The sequence below is a fragment of the Elephas maximus genome, chromosome 12, assembly GCF_024166365.1.
Source record: "Elephas maximus indicus isolate mEleMax1 chromosome 12, mEleMax1 primary haplotype, whole genome shotgun sequence".
Lineage (NCBI taxonomy): Eukaryota > Metazoa > Chordata > Mammalia > Proboscidea > Elephantidae > Elephas > Elephas maximus.
The window spans coordinates 25,370,422-25,393,322 of record NC_064830.1 but is presented as its reverse complement, the minus strand read 5'-3'; the positions used below and the strand labels follow the sequence as shown (position 1 = coordinate 25,393,322).

The following is a 22,901-nucleotide window of genomic DNA, read 5'->3' as shown; positions in this document are numbered from 1 at the left end:
TTTTGGCCAGAGCCAGAGCTGTTTTATGCGTTATGCACTGTGGAGAATTGACTAACACAAAAACGAAATGCCCAAGACCAGCACTCCAAACACAGGAGAGGAAACCAAAGTGGAAAGATACAGCGGTTAACCTGTTGTGCTTTAAAAAATTCTACTTTTGCGAATTTTACAAAACATCTGACCACATGAACACATTGCTATGGCCCTTCCAAGGGCAAAGTAGGGAACCCTGTAAGCGAGGAGCCCTGAAGCTTAAGCCCCACAGCTTAAGCCCTACAGAGAACGAGGTCATACATGTGAAAGGCTTTGCACACTGCAATGTGCCTGCACATGGAACTTTCAAAGTAATTCAACCAAATAAATATTTGTCGAATTATGTTGCACGACTAGCGTATAGCAAGTGTTTTTTGACTGAATACCTGACTGGACACAAGGGGAATTAATATGGCATTTAATAAAGCCCTGGATGCACTGAGGACCCAAAGAAAGTTATTCTCCTCGGGACAAGGAGGATGAGGAAAGGGTGGCGGGAGGCGAGGGATGAGCGGGGACTGGAAAGAGGCACGTTAGCGCCAAGAGGGGAAAAAGAATAGGAACTGAGAAATAAGAAAACCAAGTACTGGACTCCAACGGTGAAAAGCAAATACAGCCAGTACCAAAAAAAAAAAAAAATTTTTTTTTCCCAGGAAATTCTGGGAGACACGGATCCGAGAGACCAGAGGAGAGGCTGGTCAGCACTCCCCTCAGACAAGTCCCTCCTTCCGCCGCTTTCCACTTCCCTCCCCGCGAAAAAAAAAACCAAACCGGTTACCTCTACCCGGCCACCTCCCATTGGCTATGCATACGAGCGAAGGCCACCTGGACCAATGAGCTGCGGCCACGGCTTGGCGAGCGCCTTCCGGCCCGCCCCCTGGCCGCGGGCCCGCCCCTCTGCCTACCTAGCTGGGCCGAGGGCGGGGACTTCGGGCGGCGGGGGCGCGGCGCGCGGCGGAGCTCTAGCGGCGGCAGAGCGGGACTGGACCCGGGGCACTCAGCATGGCTCGCCTGGTGCTCGGTAGGCGCGGGGCCCGGCGTCGCGTACTGTCGCCTTGGGACAACGAAGGGCGGCGTGGGGGGCCTCCTAGTCCCAGAGGGCTGAAGTCCAGGAGGGCCCCCAACTCTCACACGGCGGGCCTCGAGCTGGGTGAAGCAGGGAGCGGCGGGGCCTAGCCCGGGGTGCCCGGGCAGCGGAGGGGACGCGCCTCAGCCGGCGCTCCAGGCACGCGGGCTTCCCTTCCCCGGCCAGTCCTGAGGGTGGGTGCGTTGCTTCGGCCAAGCCCGCGTTGAGGCGGGGGTTCGCCGGGCCCAACCCACTCGGGAGGGACCTCGCCTTTGTGTCCTGGTGGGGGGTGGGTAGGGGAAGTCCCGCGGGGAAGAGCGGGGGCTGCCCTTGAGCAAAGTTTCCCCTGCGAGGCTTTCCAGTCGGAGAGATCAGCTTTCCTTTGCCTGGACTCGGTGCGGCCGGAGTCGGGGCGAGCGTTGGGAGGGTGCGAGCGCCCTTGGGTGCAGGGGGCTTCCGCAGACCGAACCTGCGAGGAGTATGGGCGTGAGAGCGTGTCTGGGGAGGAGACCATTGTACTCTACGGAGCCCGCACGGCGTGGGCCCTGAGCGTGTGAATTCCCTTCCCCTAAACTCCGCGGTGTTTTAGGGCGCGGGAGGGAATGGAGGAGGGGAAGGGGCGCGCTCCGGCCCATGCCGACTTTGGAAGTAGGTGCACCCCCAGGAGATGGGTTTTCGTGGCCAGGGTCCTAGTGCCGGGTGGTGGACTCCTAGTGAAGAGGGGACATTGGAGCGGTCCGATCGTCAGCAGTTTTCAAGTTTTGTGGTTGAAGAGAGAAGCAGCCAAATCAGGGAGCTGCTTTTGAACCGTTAAGTCCAGCTAATGGTTTCATTCATGGGGGAGGTTCATTTGGGCCACATCCCGCTTCACGGGTGTTTGGATTTAAGCCAAAAGGGAAGACCTTGCTCTTCGCTAACTACATTTAGGAAAAACTGAAATATTAGAACTCAGTTCTGAAATAAGACTGATAGTTTCGTTAGAAAGCGGCTCTTGAGATGCAAGAGTACTTTAAATATGATCGAACTTTTGGAAAACTGAATTGAGCCCAGACTTTAATGACTTAGGTAAATCTCTGTATTGCAAACTATGGTGAGGACAGTTTGAGGGCGTAGGCTTGCCTTTTCCATATCCAAGGCACTGTTAACACTCCTTGACAGCACACTATGGATCTTGAGCCCATCGTGTGAGTTTGAATCCCAGCCCCTTTTCTCCCCCATTTACTCGCTGTGTGACTGACTGGGAGCAAGTTGCTTAACTCCTCTGTGCCAGTGCTGTTTCATCCGTTAAACAGGATAGATAATAGTACTCCATAGAGTTTGTTCTGAGGATTAATGAATTAATACATGTAAAGAAATGTTTGCAGTTACTACTGTACAGAGTAGATGAAGGAAAACGATTTTAGTGACAGTTTAGTTTCCTGCGAGTGAATTCAGACTAGGTTCCAGAAGAGTCTGAGATTCTGTGAACTTGTTATTTTAATAAATGTAGTCAGCCTTTTGGGAAACCATCTTGGATTCTTGGATGACTGCTTTGGGACCATGTACTCTTGCTGGCAGGTGTGGGTGGAACAGAGATGTTACTGACGTGGATTTATAACATCCTTCAATACTATGGAGGAATGGGAAGCTACAGATGGCAAAACCATCTGCCTGTATAGCTGTTCCAGAATTGCCCGTTGGTGCTTATTATCAGTGAGTGGGAATGTCGATGTGAATTTTAGAAACAGAACATTGTTGGTCAGCATTGACCTACTTCATCATCTTAAATGAGCCCAGGGCTTTTTTTTTGTTTTGGGGACTTGGGATTGGGGAATTCTTGGCTACTTTTATACTGTCAGAATTCACACATCTTCTATTTGTTCTTTCTGCTTGAGTCCGTTATTAATTGTACTAGGTCTTATTACCTTTTAAGGAATTGAGGTTTCAAACTTTTATCAAGACATTTTCATTGGGCAGCCACTTAGAAGTAGGGGATGCTCTGCTGAGCATTAGGTAAAATTAACAAAAGTCCATTACTAGAAAAAAATTGTCCAAGGCCATGTTCTGAGTATCAGTAATCTTAACCATCTTAATATAGAAAGGAAGCACATTCCTGGAGGAAAAAAAAAAAATCATAGTCCATCTCTAGGAGGCCCCATCCTGCTTGAAACAACCCAAAGAGGAAAGTGCGTTGTTTATTGCTGTCCCTGATTGGCAGGAGAAGGGGAAGAACCTAATGACCCTCCATGGGACTATACTACTCTATTCTCCAGTCCATTCCTTAGAAATTTGGCTCGCATAACCCTGTTTGGGCTGTTTCTAATTATGTGACCTTGAGGAAGTTACTTGTTCTGTAAAATGGGTATGATGTTACACACCACATAGGGTTATTTAATGAGCTAATAATTCAGAAAGTTTAGAACAATGCCTGGTACCTAATAAGTGCCTCATAAATGTTAGCTATTATTGTTATTATTTTGTTTTTGTCTCCCCCCCCAAAGGTAAAAATGCCACTTTCTGGAGGATAGTTGAACATACGAGTACGACAAAATGTTAGCCATACCTCCCGATCACCCCTTGTAAGAACTCCCCTTAAGGAAATAATCGTATTCATTTAAGGGGAAAAAAGTATACTACTTTTCAGCATTGGACCGTTAACTGGTGAAAAGCTGGAAATAATCAAAACATCTGTCAGTAGTGGATTGGCAACACAAGCCACGAGTTACGGGGGGTAATAAGTAATCCATAGTTACTTATGTGGAAAATGACTAACTTATTTTTGAATGAAAAGATTAGATAAGGCTGTGTATAGTAGGATCCCATTTATATAAATATAACAGTAAAATTTTAGGCTTCTGTATATGCATAAAGAGATGTCAGTAAGACTCTTCACAAAAATATTAATCGCTTATTCTGGTGAGACAGTTGATGGCTTTTCTTCTTTTTCCATTTTTAAAATTTTCACAGTGTGCTCAATGGATTGAATTAGTATCAGTACATATCAAACAAAAAAAAAAAAACCCCACTGCTGTTGAGTCGATTCTGACTTATAGTGACCCTGTAGGATGGAGTAGAACTGCCCCACAGAATTTCCAAGGAGTGCTTGTCAGATTCAAACTGCCAAACTCTTGGTTAGCAGCCATAGAACTTAACCACTTCACCACCGGGGTTTCAGCACATCAAGTTTACAAAAAAAGAGTCTTTAAAAGTAGTAATCACCGCAGAGGTTTATCGAAGACCAGCATTGCTTTCAGACTTATTCATGGTTTGAACTGACTTGCTTAGGCTCTTGATTACTTGCTTCGTTAAACATGTAGCATTCTACTTAACATATCCTGTGGCAGTAAAAAGAGCAGCTCAAGCTCGCCAAGAGAAATGGAATGCAAATTATGTGTGATTTGCAAGTAACCATATTTAGAAAGGCAAGAAGAAACCGGTAAAATTAATTTTAATATGTGTTTATATATCTAATATTTATATATCTAATAGATACATCCAATGTCGCTGTTGTTAGGTGCCGTTGAGTTGATTCCCACTCATAGCAACCCTGTGTACAAAAGAACAAAACACCGCCTGGTCCTGCACCATCCTGTATCCAACATAGCAAAAATATTACCATTGTAACATATAATCAGTGTAAGAATATTAATGAGGTGTTTTACTTTTTTTCCCCCTCCCTACCAAACCTTGGTAATTCAGTGTGCTCTTTACACTTACAGCGCATCTCAGTTGGGATAGCTGTGTGTGGCTAGTGGCCGCCATATTGGACAAGTCAGTTGTTGAGGGAGCAGACCCCTTCGGTTGATCTTATGTCCATCCACACACATTGTTTTCCACCTCTTGAAATGGAATAGGAGATCATCCTGTCAAAGGGTACTCCTTCGCTGACCGTGCATTTCCTCCTTCTAACTCTGGGCATTTTGTTCAATTGGTTATTCTCTGTACTTTAGCTTCTCCCTCTCTGCATATTTCTTCCCTTTGTGCTTAGGTCACTCCCGTCTTTAAAAAGAAACCTTTCTTCTGCCCACATTTACTTGATCTCTTCTGCTGTTTGTAATGAAACTTGTTTGTAGAGTTATCTGTATTGTTCTCTCTGACTTGTTCCCCCTTACTCTCTTCAGTCCACTGCACGCTGGCTGCTGCTTATTTTCACTACACTATAACTGCCACTCACCAATGACCAAATCCAATAGGCAGTTTTTAGTCTATTCTGAGTTACCTCCCTATAACCAAAAAAAGCCCCAAACCAAACTAATTGCCACTGAGTCAATTCTGACTCACGGTGACCCTACAGGACAGTAGAACTGCCCCATAAGGTTTCCAAGGCTGTAAATCTTTACGGGAGCAGACTGCCACATTTTTCTCTTGGTGGGCTCAAATTGCTTGCTTACCTTTCAGTTAGCAGCTGAGTGCTTTAACCACGGCGCCATCAGGGCTCCATCCTTAGTACATGCCCACTAGTAATCCTTAACTGTTGCCCATTCCATCTTTCCCTTTGTTTATGTGACAACCACTCTGGATTTTTCCACTTTAATTTCTCCAATCCACTCTCCGCGTGGCAGCAGAAGAATCTTTCTAGAAAGCAAATTCGATCATACCCCCTGCATGTTAAACCCTTTAAGTGGCTTCATAGGTTTATTTCATATGGTTCTAGAATATTAGCAGTATCTGTAATTTAAATGCAATATCCTTGAATAATGTACGTAATTGTTTATTCATGTCCATGACACAAACCATTTTATTTTGAGCTCTTACAAAGCATGATTTAATAGAAAAAGTTTGGAAATAGGAATCAGAAGGCTGGATTGCCACTGACTGTACAAAAGAAAAAAAACCCAGGTCCTCTCAAGTTGATTGCAATTTATGGTGACCCCATGTGTTTAAGAAAAGAACTGCCCCATGTAGAGTTTTTGTGGCTGTGACTTTCTCGAAGCACATCTCCAGGCTTCTCTTCCAGGGTGCCACTGGGTGGGTTTGAACCAACAAGCTTTTGTTTAATAACCAAGTGCTTAACCATTTACTCCACCTAGCAACTTCACTGCTGATTATATGTGTGGCCATTGACAAACCACTTGATCTCCTCCTGCCTTTGTTTCTTCATTTGCAAAATGAGGATAATTCCACTTTCTAGATAGTAATGCTGATCAAGTGATCTGTCGTATTTGAGAGTGCTATTTAAAATGGAGGCTTTGGCAGCAGGACAGTTAACATTGGTGTACACACCTTGCAGAAGAACTTTATCATTGGGTTTTTAATTTTTACTGTGCTTTCAGTGAAAGTTTACAAATCAAGTCAGTTTCTCATACAAACATTTATATACACCTTGCTGTATACTCCTTGACGGCACTGGGTTATATACTCCTAATTGCTCTCTCCCCCAATGAGACAGCCCGCCTCTTCCCTCCACTTTCTCTTTTCGTGAGCATTCTGCCAGCTTCTAACCCCCTGTGCCCTCATCTGCCCTCCAGATAGGAGATGGCAACATAGTCTCAAGTGTCTACTTGATCCAAGAAGCTCATTCTTGACCAGCATCTTTTTTTATCCCATTGTCCAGTCCAATCCCTGTCTGAAGAGTTGGCTTTGGGAATGGTTCCTGTCCTGGGCTAACAGAAGGTCTGGGAGCCATGACCACCGGGGTCCTTCTAGTCTCAGTCAGACCATTAAGTCTGGTCTTTTTACGAAAATTTGGGGTCTGCATCCCACTGCTCTGCTGCTCCTTCAGGGATTCTCTCTTCTGTTCCTGTCAGGGCAGTCATCGGTTGTGGCTGGGCACCGTCTAGTTCTTCTGGTCTCAGGCTGATGTAGTCTCTGGTTTATGTGGCCCTTTCTGTCTCTTGGGCTTGTAATTACCTTGTGCCCTTGGCGTTCTTCGTTTTCCTTTGCTCCAGGTGGGTTGAGACCAACTGATGCATCTTAGATGGCCACTTGCTAGCATTTAAGACCTCAGACACTGCTCTCCAAAGTGGGATGCAGAATGTTTTCTTAATAGATTTTATTATGCCAGTTGACTTAGGTGTCCCCTGAAACCATGGTCCCCAAACCCCCGCTCCTGCTACGCTGGCCTTCAAAGCATTCAGTTTATTCTGGAAACTTCTTTGCTTTTGGTTTAGTCCAGTTGTGCTGACTTTGCCTGTATTGTGTGTTGTCTTTCCCTTCACCTAAAGTAGTTCTGTCTACTATCTAATTAGTGATTACCCCTCTCCACCCCTCCTTCCCTCCTCCTTCTCGTAACCATCAAAGAATATTTTCTTCTCTGTTTAAACTATTTCTCGAGTTCTTATAATAGTGGTCTTATACAATATTTGTCCTTTTGCAACTGACTAATTTCACTCAGCATAATGCCTTCCAGATTCCACCATGTTATAAAATGTTTCACAGATTCCTCACTGTTCTTTATTGATGCGTAGTATTCCATTGTGTGAGTATACCATTATTTATCCATTCATCTGTTGGTGGGCACCTTAGCTGCTTCCAACTTTTTGCTATTGTAAACAGTGTAGCAGTGAACATGGGTGTGCATATATCTGTTCGTGTAAAGGCTCTTATTTCTCTAGGATATATTCCAAGGAGTAGGATTGCTGGATCGTATGGTAGTTTTTATTTCTAGCTTTTTAAGGAAGCCCCAAATCAATTTCCAAAGTGGTTGTATCATTTTACATTCCCACCAGTAGTGTATAAGTGTTCCAGTCTCTCCACAACCTCTCCAACATTTATTATTTTGTGTTTTTTGGATGAATGCCAGCCTTGTTGGAATGAGATGGACTCTCATTGTAGTTTTGATGTGCATTTCTCTAATAGCTAATGATCCTGACCATTTCCTCATGTATCTGTTAGCTAATTGGGTTATTTTTTAAAGTTCCATTTTTTAACCTTCCAAATTCTGTTTATTAAGTAAGCATAGAAAAATCTAAGATGGCATTCACACACAAATAACCTTAGAGGAGAGGCCCATTTCACTTATCCACTATATCCAGAGATTAACAGAAAGGAATTATATGATCATATCCTCACCTTCTAAGATAGTAAAAGACAGGAATAGTTAGAAATTTCTTTAATATGATAAAATACATCTCTTTCAACCAAAAAGCCAGCATCATGCATATAGGAACATATTTCTGTTAAAGCCAAAAGCAAGTGAAGAATATTCCATTATTTAGCGTTGTTTTCGAGGTATTAAGCAATGCAATTAGGAAAGATAAAGTATTTAGATGTATATAAATTAAAAAGGAGGAGGTGAAATTTTGATAGTATTACCAAGCCAAAAAACTTGAGTTCTCACAATATTATTAGTGAGTCAGCTGAGAATTTGTTTTCCTATGTAATTGTTAGAAACTGCACTTAAGTTCCCAGAGTAGCCAATGAAGATGCACTTGATCCATAATGTGGCTGAACTGTGTTACTAATAATGCAGTAGACTCTACAGTGTCCCTTTACAACACCGTTCATATGAAAATCCCTTCTAAGCTCATCCAGCAACGTTGTGAGTACCCAATAACCTGCTGTGGGTAGTTTTAGAAGAAATAAAAGTATAACAACAGTCATTGCTCTTGAGAGAATCACAGACTGGTGGGGGAGATGAATAATTGTGTTATAAGGCATGTGCTAATCTGGCAACTAAGCAACAGCAGGACTAAAAACTGTGGACTCCATGGTCATACAACTAGATGTAACCTCTCAATTTTTCAATGTCCTCACTGGTAAAATGTCAAAAAATAGTACCTACCCCTTAGCAGAGTTGTAAAAAATAAACGCGTTAATACATGTAAAGCACTTAAGAACTTAAATCTTTGGCTTTGCAGCCCTGGAAAGGAAGTGGGCACTGTCCGTTCCCTTCTTGCTTGGTGCCGCACCAGTGGGAGTGGAATTCAAGGGCTGCCGCAGAGATGGGAGAGGTCAGTGGGGTTAGCAGACAGCTGGCCCAGGTCATCCTGTGTGAAGGGCCTTGGTCATTTGAAGAGGCCTGTGTGTTTGCCCAAGGTTTCCTGTCAGAAGATTAACTTGCTGTAATGGTGTGCCTTGTGTTGTTATTCCAGGTCTGGTGAGCTGTACCTTCTTTCTAGCAGTGAATGGTCTATATTCCTCCAGCGATGATGTAATTGAATTAACACCATCAAATTTCAACCGAGAAGTTATTCAAAGTGATAGTTTATGGCTTATAGAATTCTATGCTCCATGGTAAGTGTTATGAAATAGTTGTAGATTGTTTATAGTACTTCGTAAATTTTTATGTAGAAAAAATACTATCTAAAAATCTGATTTTATTTAGTCATCTAGCTTATCTAGCTTACTGCTTGTTTAAAAGAAGTTGAGGAGAGGGAAATGGGAAACTCCACAAAGTGTTTAAGAGTCTTCTAAAGGCCATGGAGATTGAGTCAGTAAAAAAACAGTGATAGAAGTAGCTAATTGTTGCAGGAAAGAAGAAAGGGGGGAAAAGCTCATAATTTTAAGGAGATACGTACTTATGATGAGGCAAGTAGAATGGGGATGGAAGGGAGACTAATTTTCTGAAGAAAGACTATTGGGGCAAAGGAAATGGAGGAACCAGTGATTGGCTCCATCCTACTTACTGAAGAGGATTGTTTCCTGAAACACGTCAGTAGGAAAAATTCGATTTTGCTTTAAAATTCTCCTCATGGCTCACAAGAATAATTCACTGCTAGAAAAAAAACATGGAAACTAATGGCACAGAATTACACAGTAAAACCTGCAAAAGCAGGAACCTGTTTAAGGTGGAAACCTGTCAGAGAAGGAAAACTCAAATATTTTCCACTAAAATGAGTGATAGATAAGTAATAAAACTGCCCCCAGTCAAAGGCTGAAAACTTGCGAGACCCAGAAAAACAAGTCAGTCCCCTGTTGAGTTCCAGCTCTCACAGGTTTCACTATATGTAGTCAAAATACAGAATTACACTAATTGTTTATGTAATTAAACATTTAATGCAAAGAACAACGAATAGAAGAGTAGAGGCAAGCCAATGAAAATGATGCAAAATGTACATGAGACTGTCCCTGCCCTGAACTGTCAACCACAAGTACCCTGAGGAGGGGTTAACATCAGCCGACTGTATATAACCTGTGAAGAGGAACTCACGGTGACCTAAAAGCAGGCCTTTTTTTTTTCCCCACTCTATTTTGTTGTTGAGAATATACGCAGGAAAACGTGCACCAATTCAACCATTTCTACATGTACTGTTCAGTGACAGTGATTATATTCTTTGAGTTGTGCAGTCATTCTCACTCTCCTTCTCTGAGTTGTTCCTCCCCCATTAACATAAATTCACTGCCCCCGGAAGTTCTTGCCTAATCCTTCGAGTTGCCATTGTCACTTTGATCTCATGTAACAGTTCTTAAAAGAGCTTAATGCTTAAGGCAGACTTTTTTTTTTTTTTTTTTTTACTAGTTAAGGTAAACTATTGTTTGTTTTTAAGAAGACTTCAGGGGACATTTTTGGTTTAAGGTTTAAAGGTTATCGCAGGGCGGTAGTTTCAGGGTTTATCCAGCTTCCATGGCTCCAGAAAGTCTGGAGTCAGTAAGAATTCGAAATTGCGGTTCTGCGTTTTCCCTCTTTTGATCAGGATTCTTCTAAAGAATTAAAGTAGTCGTTTTAAATGTGACCAGTGCCTTACAAGCTGAAGCAGGAGTGTTAAATTCTTAGAGTAACCTGAATTGGGTGTATTTTAGGGTATGCTGGATAAAAGTTTTTACTTTATTGCCTAAATTTTATTCTGTGGAGTACCATGAAACTTGGTTTTGGAAACTCAACACCAGTCCTCATGGAAAATTTCATTTTATGTCCAGTATAGCAAAAGTTTCAAAGCCAAGTTATAAAGACTTATGATTCGTGCAGAAAAAAAGAACAGCTATACAATTGAGGTAAAATCCCTCTACTTTAAAAGTTTATGTTGCCACATTGTGAAAACTATTCATTTTAATACCTTTTCCTATTTTTTAAAAGGCTCCAGTTTCTTGTATGTTAAATTGAAATGATAATTCTACGTGGGTTAGCTTGCTTGTATTAGTAAACACACAAATAGTAATCGACCAAGCTGTGTAGGGTCACTATGAGTTGGAGTCGACTCGACGCCAGTGGGTTTTGGTTTAGTTAACTGTTGAATGCCTTTGTGTGCAGTTCGTACAAGTTTGTTTTTTAATCATGTTTGGACTATTTTTATCATTTATGGCATGAATAATTTACTTTGTTTTGAGAGCTAGGAAAGAAGAGACTATACCTCATTGTAAAACTGTACAGACAGCATATTTGAGAAGGCAGCCTCTGGATCATGTCATTAATAATCCTTAAGGCATTGGCAGAGTTTTACTTGATGGTGCTCTGGGTAGGAGAATGTCTAACCTTTTAACTTCCTGATGCCTTGGACTACTTTGGCAGCTTATCGAAGGCTTTAAATCCCTTTTTAGAATAAAGATTTTGATGCAACAGATTTTGATCACAAAACCTGTTGCTGTAGAGTCAATTCCGACTCATAACAACCCTGTAGCACAGAGCAGAACTGGCCCATAGGGTTTTCAGGGAGTATCTGGTGGATTCGAACTGCCGACCTTTTGGTTAGCAGCCAAACGCTTAACTACAGCACCACCAGGATCACAAAGGAAACCTAAAATAATGAACTACAGTTACCAAAATATTAAATAGATTGTGAAGAGCAAGTACTTTACGAAGACAGCAACTACCGAAATCCAACAGCAGGGATAACAACTGCCATGATTTTGAAATCATGACGAGCATAAACATGTATGGGACAACTATAGTGATATGAAAATAGCTGTGATTTTTTTTTCATGACAAAGTCACAAGTACTAATCAACTATGGCAGGTTGTTTGCATTCATAATTGAAGAAAATTCTAAATTTCAACTATATGTTAGTGAAAATAGAGATTGTTTTTCCCCTCATCCAAGTTCATGGACACCCCCCCCACCCCACCCACATTTTAATTCACCAATCCTGGGGTGGGAGGGTATATGGACCCTAGGTGAAGAGCCTCTGAATTAGAGGGGGTGGGACAAAGAACTCAGTTTGGCGTTTGTCTTTGGTTCCTGAAAGATACTGGGTGCCATTGAAATGATTCTGACTCATAGCGACCCTATGTGACAGAGTAGAACTGCCCCATAGGGTTTCCTAGGCTGTAATCTTTACAGGAGCAAATTGCGAGGTCTTTTCTCCTGTGGAGCCATTGGGCGGGTTCAGACTGCCAGCCTTTAAGGTTAGCAACCTAGCACTTAACCATTGCATCTCCAGGGCTCCTTCCTGAAAAATAAACCAAACTAAACCTGTGCCATCAAATCGATTCCAACTCATAGTGGCCCTATAGAACAGGGTAGAACTGCCCCATACAGTTTCTGGGGAGCGACTGGTGGATTTGAACTCCCGACCTTTTGGTTAGCAGCCATAGATCTTAACCACTGCACCAAATTTCTTGAGCAATCAAAGTGCCTTTGTTTTCTAAAACAGCCAGGCAACACTTAAACATGTACAATGAGTGGGAGCGCCAAAGACCACACCTGGTCAGCCAGCCTCAAGAAGGAAGGGGGACATGATGCAATCAATCATGCATACGCAGTGAGGCCCCATTGTGACTACACAATGAAACCAGTAAAAGGCCCTGAACACGGAAGTGGTTGGGCTGCCTGGATTAGAGAAGGCATGTACTTCCGGCAGGGTGGTGGCTCCCTAGGGCACCCTGTGAGTCTCTTCATTTGTATTCTTTCTTGTTACAATGAATGAGTAATTTGAAATATAGATACCCTCTGTGAGTTCTGTGAACCGTTCCACAGAGGGCCAATGAGAGTCAGCAGGCGCTGGCATCTACCTGTTGGTCATTCTGAAGACCTTGTGTGTTCTGACCTGGCTCAGGTGGCTGGGATCAGAGAAAGCTGCGTGGGCAGTCGATCTGGAGAGAAGGGGCTGGCAGGTCAGATGTTAAGGGGCTGGACCACCTGCCCTGGTCCCAGCCAACCAAAGATGAGATAGAGGGCTGTTGGGAGTGGCTGGTGAGGGAGATGATGTAGGGAGATGAGGACTGATTCACTTCTAGGTAAGAATCGGGTTCGTGCTGATCCTTACATAGTTAGCAATGAAGGTGGGATTTGCCCACTTTGCCCCTTGCTTATAAGTCAGAAGGTATGCCAAAATTATATTAATGTGCGTTGATCTGTCTGCATATTGCCCAACATTCAAACTGAGGGGGTATGTACTTGACAAGGAAAATCTGGTGGCATAGTGGTTAAGTGCTACGGCTGCTAACCAAAAGGTCAGCAGTTCGAATCCAACAGGTGCTGCTTAGAAACTGTGAAACAGCTCTACTCTGTCCTGTGTAGGGTTGCTATGAGTCAGAATTGACTCGATGGCAACGGTTACCGGTACTTGACAATCTCTGATTTTAGTCCTTTCATAGAATAAACTGAATTTAAAGAGCACAGGACCCTGTAAATATTTGACTCCTGGACTTCTAAATATCTCCCCTAAGCAATAAGATATACTATATATAAATATATAGAAGCAACATTTCAGGACATTTCCCTAAAGGATCCTGACTTAAAATATTGGGATTGCGTTTAATGAGAGGCGATATTACGTGGTAGTTAAGAATGTGGAATCTAGAATCAGAAAATCACATCAGCTTGGTCATTGCATGGCTGTGTGATATTGGTTAAGTTTCTTAACTTTTCAGCCATTCATCACGTGTAAAAGGAAAATAAACAGTGCCTGCCTTTAGTGTTGTTGGCCAATTAAAAGAAATCATATATGAAAAGTGCTCATCGTGGTGCTAGCACATAGTATTTGCTTGTTAGGTCCTCATCTGTTGTCCTCGAATCAATTCCGATTAATAGTGACCCTATAGGACAGAGTAGAACTGCCCCACATGGTTTCCAAGGCTGTAATCTTTATGGAGGCAGACTGCCACATCTTTGTCCTGTGGAGCAGCCGGTGGGTTCAAACCTCCAATCTTTCAGTTCGCAATTAGGTCCTTAGAAACCTCATAAAAAGAGAATTTGCTTTATTTTAAATATATATATATACATAGAGCAAATAATCTATGGGCACATGAACTGTGGTGTATTAATATAGTGAATATGGATAGTATACGAATACAGTGAAGATTATACAACAAAAAAAAAGAACAGTATAGCTGCTTACAACTTGAGTGAGTCTTAGAAATCTAAGTTTTGTGTATAATATATATAATCTTTAAAGTACTTTTCTACGTGTGATGCACTCACATTAATTTTTTTTAAAACACTAGTACTTGAGAGGGGAGCAGTGGTGGTTCAGTGGTAGAATTCTCAACTTCCCGTTGGGAGACCCTAATTCAGCTCTTGGAAGAAGTGAGGCCAGAATGCTCCATAGAGGCAAGGATGGTGAGACTGCGTCCCACATACTTTGGACATGTTGTCAGGAGGGATCAGTCCCTGTAGAAGGACATCATGCTTGGCAGAGTACAGGGTCAGCGGAAAAGAGGAAGACCCTCAACGAGGTGGATTGACACAGTGGCTGCAACAACGAGATGAAGCATAACGACGATTGTAAGGATGGCTCAGGACCGGGCAGTGTTTCGTTCTCTTATGCATCGGGTCGCTATGAGTCGGAACTGACTCGACGGCACCTAACAACAACAACAATTCAGCTCCCAGCCAGTGCACTTCATGCAGAGCCACCGCCCATCTGTCAGTGGAGACTTCCCTGTGGCTATGATGCTTAACAGATTACAGTGGCACTTCCAGACCAAGATGGACTAGAAGAAGAGGCCTGGTGATGTACTTACAAGAATCTGCCAGTGTAAACCCTATCGATCACAACAGTCTGATCAGCAACCCACGATGGGGATGGCACAGGACAAGGCAGCATTTTGTTTCATTGTGTGCAGGGTCATCGCCTTGGTGGACAGCCAACTTGATGGCAGCTAACAACAATAATAGCTAAAAGATTAGTTATTTTTTCTTGTGTTTCTTTCTCTCTTTTTATCACCACCTATGGTATCACGTGCTTTCCAACTTGTTAGGCTTACTCATTCAGGTCTATGTGTGCGTCCTTAACTCCAGAAGCAGCCCCTGTTAGCTGAAGAACATTGAAAGCAGCACCGGAGATCTAGGCTATAAATACAGATACCTTACCTATAAAAGGAAAAGATTGGACTAGGTCAGGGAACATCGAATCTTAGTAGGTTAAGAATCACGAGTAGAACTTATTAAAATGCAGATTCTTGGACCCCTTCCCTGGGAGCTCTGTTTTCCTGGGGCCCATGAATCTGCCTTTTGTCTAGCCTTACTCCTTGGGCCACACACTGAGGCACACTGGACCAGGTAAACTCTAATGGACCTGTTCGAGCCCAGTGTTAGGAATTGATACAGCTTAATGGAGCGGTGAATCTGAAACTTTTTCTACTAGGATGGTATGAAAAATGATTGTGGTAAATGTCATAAAATGGTAATTTTTGTTAAGGTCACTGATCATGTTTTATTAGTGTTTGTACTCCATGCAAGCCCCTGCCCCTGCACCCAGTCCATCTCACTTAAGAAATCATTGATGGATTTTTTGTTATTGTTGTTTAAATTGGGGATCAAAGGCTTTAACTGCTGCCTTATTGTGTTTTTATCTCCTAAAAGGTGTGGCCACTGCCAAAGATTAACACCAGAATGGAAGAAGGTAGCAACTGCATTAAAAGTAAGTTTCTGAGATGTTCAAATTCACTTATATATGTTTAAAAACACATACAAAGGGGTTTAATGACATCTAAGAAGTTAATTTGCATATTGAGGCTCAAAACCTTTGTTTATTTGTCAAAATCAGAGAGCAAGAGGATAACAGATATTTTGGTTTTTATGTTGTCTATTTTTGTTAATTATGTTTTCCACACGTATGACAGAATTACTCTCAGTCACCCTAATTCTGGGAGTTGCAGAGTCCCCTCCCTGGGCTGTCTTGGATTTCATCCATTATTCTACTTTAAGATCCTCTTTTTATGATTTCCCAGACAAAAGCCCTCATTAACTGTGTTTTTTAACTTAACCTACTCTTATCTTGTCTCTGAGTTTACATGAATCAGATGACAGGCCCGGTGGAATCTGTTGTAATTGAAAGAAAAATACGTGTTTTGCTACTCTTTCTGCAGGATGTTGTAAAAGTCGGTGCAGTTGATGCAGATAAGCACCAGTCCCTAGCAGGGCAGTATGGCGTGCAGGGATTTCCTACCATCAGGATTTTTGGATCCAACAAAAACAGACCTGAAGATTATCAGGGTAAGAACTTTTCATCTCCATTCCCCTGGTTGGAATTATAATTTGAGCAGGTAGGTGAGAAATAGGAGAGAGCCTGTAACCTGTGAGCTCTGCTACCTGCAAGTTTCTCAACCTCTTTGTGTCAGAATTTCCTTATGTCTAAAATGGTATAGAGGATTCTTACCTCCTCTGAATTGTTCTGAAGATTAAATGAAATGTGTGTCATACAAGTAAAAGTTTTGTTATTTATGCTAGTTTAGGCCCACGCGACTTTAGCAGTGACAGAGTAATCGTGTTCTATGATTCTCTCTTGTCTTTCTCATTATAATTACTTAAAATATTCTTGCTCTAACGTTTCCACTTTACTGAAGGAGAAGGGTCGAGCACATTGACATGGGAAAAGAAGATCGTCTAATCCAAGAGTCACTTTAAATTATCTGTTGATGTTGTTACGGGTTATTTTGCCCATGAATCTTTATGCCTTCTAAACATACAGCATTTGAATATTAAGGCTGTTATTTAGTCTCCTACTAATAGTACGTAAAGTAAATTCTTCCTGTTCTGTATATAATTGTGAATACCTGCTATGAGTCGGTGAGGTAACTGACAGAATTCTGGCTCCAGGCTCCCAAGGCTAAACGTTATTTCAGTCACACTGTCCTTTTATAGAACAGCTGTATTGTTCCAGATACCCCAAGTGGATCATTGTATTGAAGAAGCTCAGAATTGCTGGGTTGGGTCGGATCCATGCTTCTAATAAAAATATCGACCATAATAGTATTTAAAGTTTAAATTATGGCTAATTTAATCAGTTAATTTTTTTCAAGAAGATTTTGTTACATGGGACCTGTAAGTAACAGAACTTGGAGTCTGACGTCTTAGTTTTTTGCTGTATGTGAGAAGTGCAGGCTTGCAGGGAGGAGGAGAATCAGCATCATAGCGAAACAAAGAGTTACTGTAGTGTCCGTACTGGTGTCTCGTATCCAGCTGATAGAGAAATCCTCAGAAAAGGGAAAGGGAAGGGAGTACAAAATCTGTGTTGTGTGAGCACTGGCCTGTTCCTAACTGCCAGCTTCACCACACTTTTGCTTTGTGACAAAATACTTAATCATTCAGAATCTGTTTCTTATCTGTAAAGAAGTTTAATTGAAATATTACACATAAAACATGAGACAAATACTTGGTAAATGTCATCGTATTTTGTACATCTCTAAGCTAAGGGTCGGAATACTTGGAGAGAAGGCCTTTGTTGTTGTTGGGTGCTACTGAGTTGATTCCAACTCATAGCTGCCCCATGTGACACAATAGAAGTACCCCATAGCGTCTTTTTGGCTGTAATATTTATGGAAACAGATAGCCAGGTCTTTCTTCTAAAGAGCCGCTGGGTGGGCTTGAACTGCCAACCTTTCGGTTAGCAGCTAAGTGCTTAACTGTTGCACCACCTGGGCCTCAGATACATCATTTCTTCTAGGCTCCCCAACTCTAAAGTTCTATGGAGTGTTCAATTTCATTTTTTTGAGTAAACACCTGCTTTTCTGCTTTGGAATACTAATTTGCTGTAGTTCGCTAACTTGTAAAAATTGCATGTTTAGAGCAGAGGTTGACATTTGGCCCACTGTGTGTTTTTGAAAATAAAGTTTTTTGGAACACAGTCATGCCTGTTTGCTTAGATATTGTCCATGGCTGCTTTTGCACTACAGCAAGAAAGTCGAGCAGTTGCAACAGACAGTATGGCCTGCAGTGCTTAAAATATTTACAGTCTGGCCCTTTTGGGTATATTGACCCCTAGTCTAAGACGAGAAAGAATTTCCAATATTTATTCCTAATTTGTGGGTAACAATCACCATAAATCCAATGGAGATTAATCAAATCCCCACTACTTTCCTACTTCTTAGTCATCTTTGACACCAGCTACCCACACAACACTCCCTCTCTGACCCTGGCACCCGGAGCTAGATCAGAGCTCACAAGTTAAAAGGACACTGTCCTTCAGACTCCAAATAGGCAGATGCCACCTGCAAACCCAAGAGTCTACACAACAGTCCTACTTCTGATCTGTTGGCCGCAAATTTGGGGTTTTCCTGCTACCCTTTCAGGATACCAGCCGCAAGCTTGGGGGCCTCCCCTGGGCCTGGCTCCCACTACTCCACTGAGTTTGATAATTACAGATTAATTGTATCGAAAGGATACAAATCAGGACCATAAGGAAGAGACACATGGGCGAGGTCTGGGCGGGTTCCCAGCACAGAGCTTCCATATCCCAAAGACAGCATGTCATCCATCCTCACTTTGCCAACAAGGAAACTTCCAGGTGCAGGGCCTTTACTGGTCTCAGTCATCATCTAATCAGGATTGAGACCTCGTTACATATGCATGCAAGGTTACATCATACCTCCTGACCAGGTGGTCTTTCTGGTCTAGCCAGTCCCACTCATTACCACAAATCTCAGGTGTGGTGTGGAGATTTTAGATAATAAAAGCACCTCAATTACTAAAGAAATTCCAAAGGCTGTCTCTCAGGAACCAAGGACAAAGGCCAAATTGTTTTCGTTTTGGAAAGGTGATTCATTACCACACATCTACTGTGTTTCTTGATGCGGTGTGTTTTCAGATAGAGACCAGAGAGGGGCACTGGCTCAGAAGATGCAGATAACTGAAGTCGCTAAGGAGCAGTAGGCTGTTTTTATGTTGCGGGCTTGCCCAGCTGTGTTATGGAAGTGACATGCTTGATAATCGTGTTCTGCCTCCCTGACTGAGACTACCTGAACACAATCTTAGTGTTGCTATATTGTATTTTCTTTCTGATGTCAGGTCTGAAGTGTTCTGAAAAGTTATTAGCTTTTTCTGGACAATTTGACTAGAGAACTTTATTTTAAAAAAAGAAAGATGAAACTTTCTAAAGAGATACTATCGAAGTTCCTGTCTGTGAACTCTGAAGATAGCCTCATGGTGTATATTATTCCTTATACTTCCATGTCAGTTAATAGCCACCGGACTTTTTTCTTGAGTGTATAGTTTTCTGCAGACTTCAAATGCTATTGTCATCTTGCCTCATTGAGGTTAAATACAGGGTTTTTACTCTTATATTAGGATTAAATTCAGATTGAGAGCCAGTTAGCTTAATAACTGTTTAGGAAAGACAGAAGTTAATTTCTGTCTCTCATTCAGAATGTCTGAAAGTGTCGGTTCAGAGCTGGCATGCTACTTCATGGTATCAGGGATCCGGACTCTTGTTGCTTGGCCATGTGTGTTTTCCATCTCCAAAGCCATCTCATTGTTCAAGATTAAGCTGGAACTGTAGCCGTTGTGTCCTCATTTTAGCCATCAGGAAAGGGGAAGTGAAGGATACTTCTCAGAATTTGTATTCACCCTTTACCTTCCACCCCGTTATTCGGAAGTTAGTCACATGCTCACCAGTGGGTGCAGAGAAGGCCGGGAATTGTAGAATTTATTCCAGACAACCTTGGGCCTAGCAAAGGGGAGCTCTCTTGCTCTGGGTGAAGGTGGAAATAGCTTATGGATAGATGACAAACAGTCTTAGCTCCACTGTTCTATTCTTTGGCTTCTTCTTCAGCAGCTACAACAATGGGCATGTTCTGTTTTTATTCTCTCATGGGTCTTCTGAAGACAATTTGATTTCATGAGATGCTTGGCACATACACCATAACCTGTTGTTAGTTGACATTGAGTCAATTCTGACTCAGGGCGATCCCATGTGTGCAGAGTACGATGGCTTCATAGGGTACATAAACAATATTCAGGTATTGAAACATTGTGTTCTTATAATTTTTTTTTTCTTATTTATACTGTCAGTAAGGAAGAACTTCATGGCTCATCATCTCTTGTAGACTTCAACGTATTTTACAACTAATAAACTCTTCAGTATATCTGATTGATTGTTTTTCTTTCTCTGTATCTTTCTCGAGACTTTTTAAAATATTTTGAGTGGGGGGTGAGTGTCTCATCTCAGATGAAGATGAATACTCCTTTTAAGTTTTTTTGAATAGAATATTTGCTTTTGCCCCTACTCTTTAGGGCAGTAGGTTGTCATTGAAAGGTTTTTTGACTGATTAACTTACTTACATGAATTGATTTCTTAAAGATTTTGATTGGAGGACCTTTACAGTGATGCAAGTCTTGAGGCAGCAGGACTAAAAAAGATCTCTAAATTTATAACCCTGAAAGTCATTCTTAATCATTAAGACAACCCACAGATACTTGAGTTCCTGAAATAATAATGGGTGCTGGCCCCAGGATGGCAGAAGTGAATGAATGGCTGATGAAGCAGTAGAAAAGCTTATTAAAAGGCATCAGACCATTCACAGATGCTTTGAGAGAGCTGGAGAACCTGGCTTAAGGCTAATAATCTTCTAGGATCAAGACTCTTGTGACGAGAAAACCACTGGCACCCATTCCCGCTCTAACTGAGCACTGGAGGAAACCGCTGCCTGACTTGCAGCAAAGCAGGTTCCACCCAGGGCCTCCCTCACAGTTGCTGACTTCTGAGTTTGGCGCAGCACATCTGAACGAAGGGGCGTAGATCTGTCCTAGGTGCAAAAGAAGCTGAGAATCGAAGGGGAAGACAACTATTTGAGAAAAATCCCTCAAATATAGCAAGAATGTTCAGAAGGATTGGCACCCAGAAAGCATGATCAAATGAAGAGCTTTTTCTTTTTTTAGTGAGGGTGGGGAAACGGGTACTCTCATCTGTTGCTGGGAGGAAGGTAAGTTATTAGTGAAGGGCGATTTGGTCTGCAGAAACCTATTGGAATAAAAAAAAAAGCATGTATGCTTTGTCTTGGCAGTTGTGTCCACCTCTAGAAATATTTTTTGCAGATAAATTTATAGCTGGCAAACATACACAAATACAGGCAGGGATAGTCATTGAACCCTCAATTGTAATAAAAAGATTGGAAATAATATAGGTCAGTTGGGGCCTGTGTACATAAATGATCATGTATCCATGTGGTGGAATACCACGCACCTGTTTAAAAGACATGAAGCAGTCCTCTGTGTGATTTGGGAAGCTTCTGAGGTAAATTGTTCAGGGAATATAGAAAGGCAGCAGAGCAGTGGACACAGCATACTCTGATTTGTGCAGAAAGAAAACACACCACACTTGCTTGTAACTCAATAGACCGTCTCTGAAGGGGGGGGGGATACGTGAGAAATTGGAGATGATGCTTTGGTGGCTGAGAATCAAAGAAGGGCAGAAGAAAGGTGTTACATTATACAGCCCTTCGTACTTTTTCAATTTTGTATTATGGACATGTATTAGAAGTTTTTCAATATTCAAGCCTTGATAAGAGACGGAAATTGCAGATAAGTCACTGGAAATTATATTACCCGGTCATAACAGCTGCTAGCATTTTGTATATATTTTTAGGATTTTTTAAAAGTGTAGATAAGCATTTTAATGAGTATATTTTCATTTTAAAAATAAGTTGTACTTCACACTTAATACTGTTTTATAATCTAGTTTCTTTCATTCAGCATATTGTGAATATCTTTATGTCAATAAATATACATTTGTATCATTTTTAATGGCTCTACAGTATTCTTTTGAATTCAGTCTGTTGATGGGCATTTTGGTTGTTTTCAGTATCTTGCTACTGTAGGCCATGGTATAGGATATTATATAATTTAACAATATGTTTAGTATAAAAATATACCCTTTTGTTCAGTAGTTTGGCAAACTAATTTTCCCCAGGATGATACACAAAACGAAACTTTCTTAGTTTTGTTCAGGTCTCTACATCTTTAATAATTCATCCTAACTATCTTTCACTCTAAAATCTTATTTCATCTGTTGAAATTCAAGCCTTTATTCCATTACCCTTAAGGCCACTTAATGCAGTCACCTAAGATCTTTCTAGAACACTTGAATCATTATGCTCCTCCCTTGTTCTAGAAAGCTTGACTCCACATATCCTGTGGGTTACATTTAAACCCCTTAGGCCGACTCCCAACTTTACCTATCTCTACGCTCCAGCGTGATATCCATGTCTTCCCAAAAAAGAGGCCTGGTTTGCTTTCCAGTTACTTGGCTTCAAAGGTACCTCTTTTTCCACAAAGTCTTTCCTATCCACTGTCTCACAGAAACAGTATTTTCCTCATTCGGTACTTGTACTTAGAAAGTTCCCTGTCTTCCTTACTTGATAATAAGCTTCTTCATCTTCAGCGTACATGTCATATACTCAGTAGTGATTTGGTGGATTACTCTCCGTTTCTCATTCGTAGGTGGTATTTACAAGTGAGCAGGAAGTTCTTGCTCACACTAATAACAGAAAATGGAAGAAGAGGAATTAGCTTTCCAAGCACAAGATGCGTCCTGGGGGGAAAGTGTACTCTGTCCTAAATACACACGTGTTAGATCAGTTTGAACATCAGCTGAAGTTAACCAATAAATACGGCAAGGTGGCCCGCTACCATCGCTCCGTCTGACTGTCCTTTGTTTTCCTGTAGGTGGCAGAACAGCTGAAGCCATTGTAGATGCCGCTCTCAGTGCTGTAAGACAGCTTGTAAAGGATCGCCTCGGGGGAAGGAGTGGTGGATATAGTTCTGGAAAACAAGTAAGGCTCCATCATTTC

At 41.9% G+C, this 22,901-nt stretch overlaps 1 protein-coding gene across 1 annotated transcript in view; it reads left to right on the top strand.

Moving 5' to 3' along the window:
* The first annotated feature begins 951 nt into the window (after positions 1-951).
* PDIA6 (protein disulfide isomerase family A member 6) overlaps positions 952-22,901 on the top strand; it is a 39,688-nt gene continuing 17,738 nt past the window's right edge. The window contains exons 1-5 of the mRNA XM_049902881.1: positions 952-1,054; positions 9,112-9,253; positions 15,700-15,757; positions 16,206-16,332; positions 22,777-22,883. Coding sequence (XP_049758838.1) covers positions 1,036-1,054; positions 9,112-9,253; positions 15,700-15,757; positions 16,206-16,332; positions 22,777-22,883 — 453 coding nt within the window. The 5' untranslated portion in view covers positions 952-1,035. The remainder of the gene's footprint in view (positions 1,055-9,111; positions 9,254-15,699; positions 15,758-16,205; positions 16,333-22,776; positions 22,884-22,901) is intronic.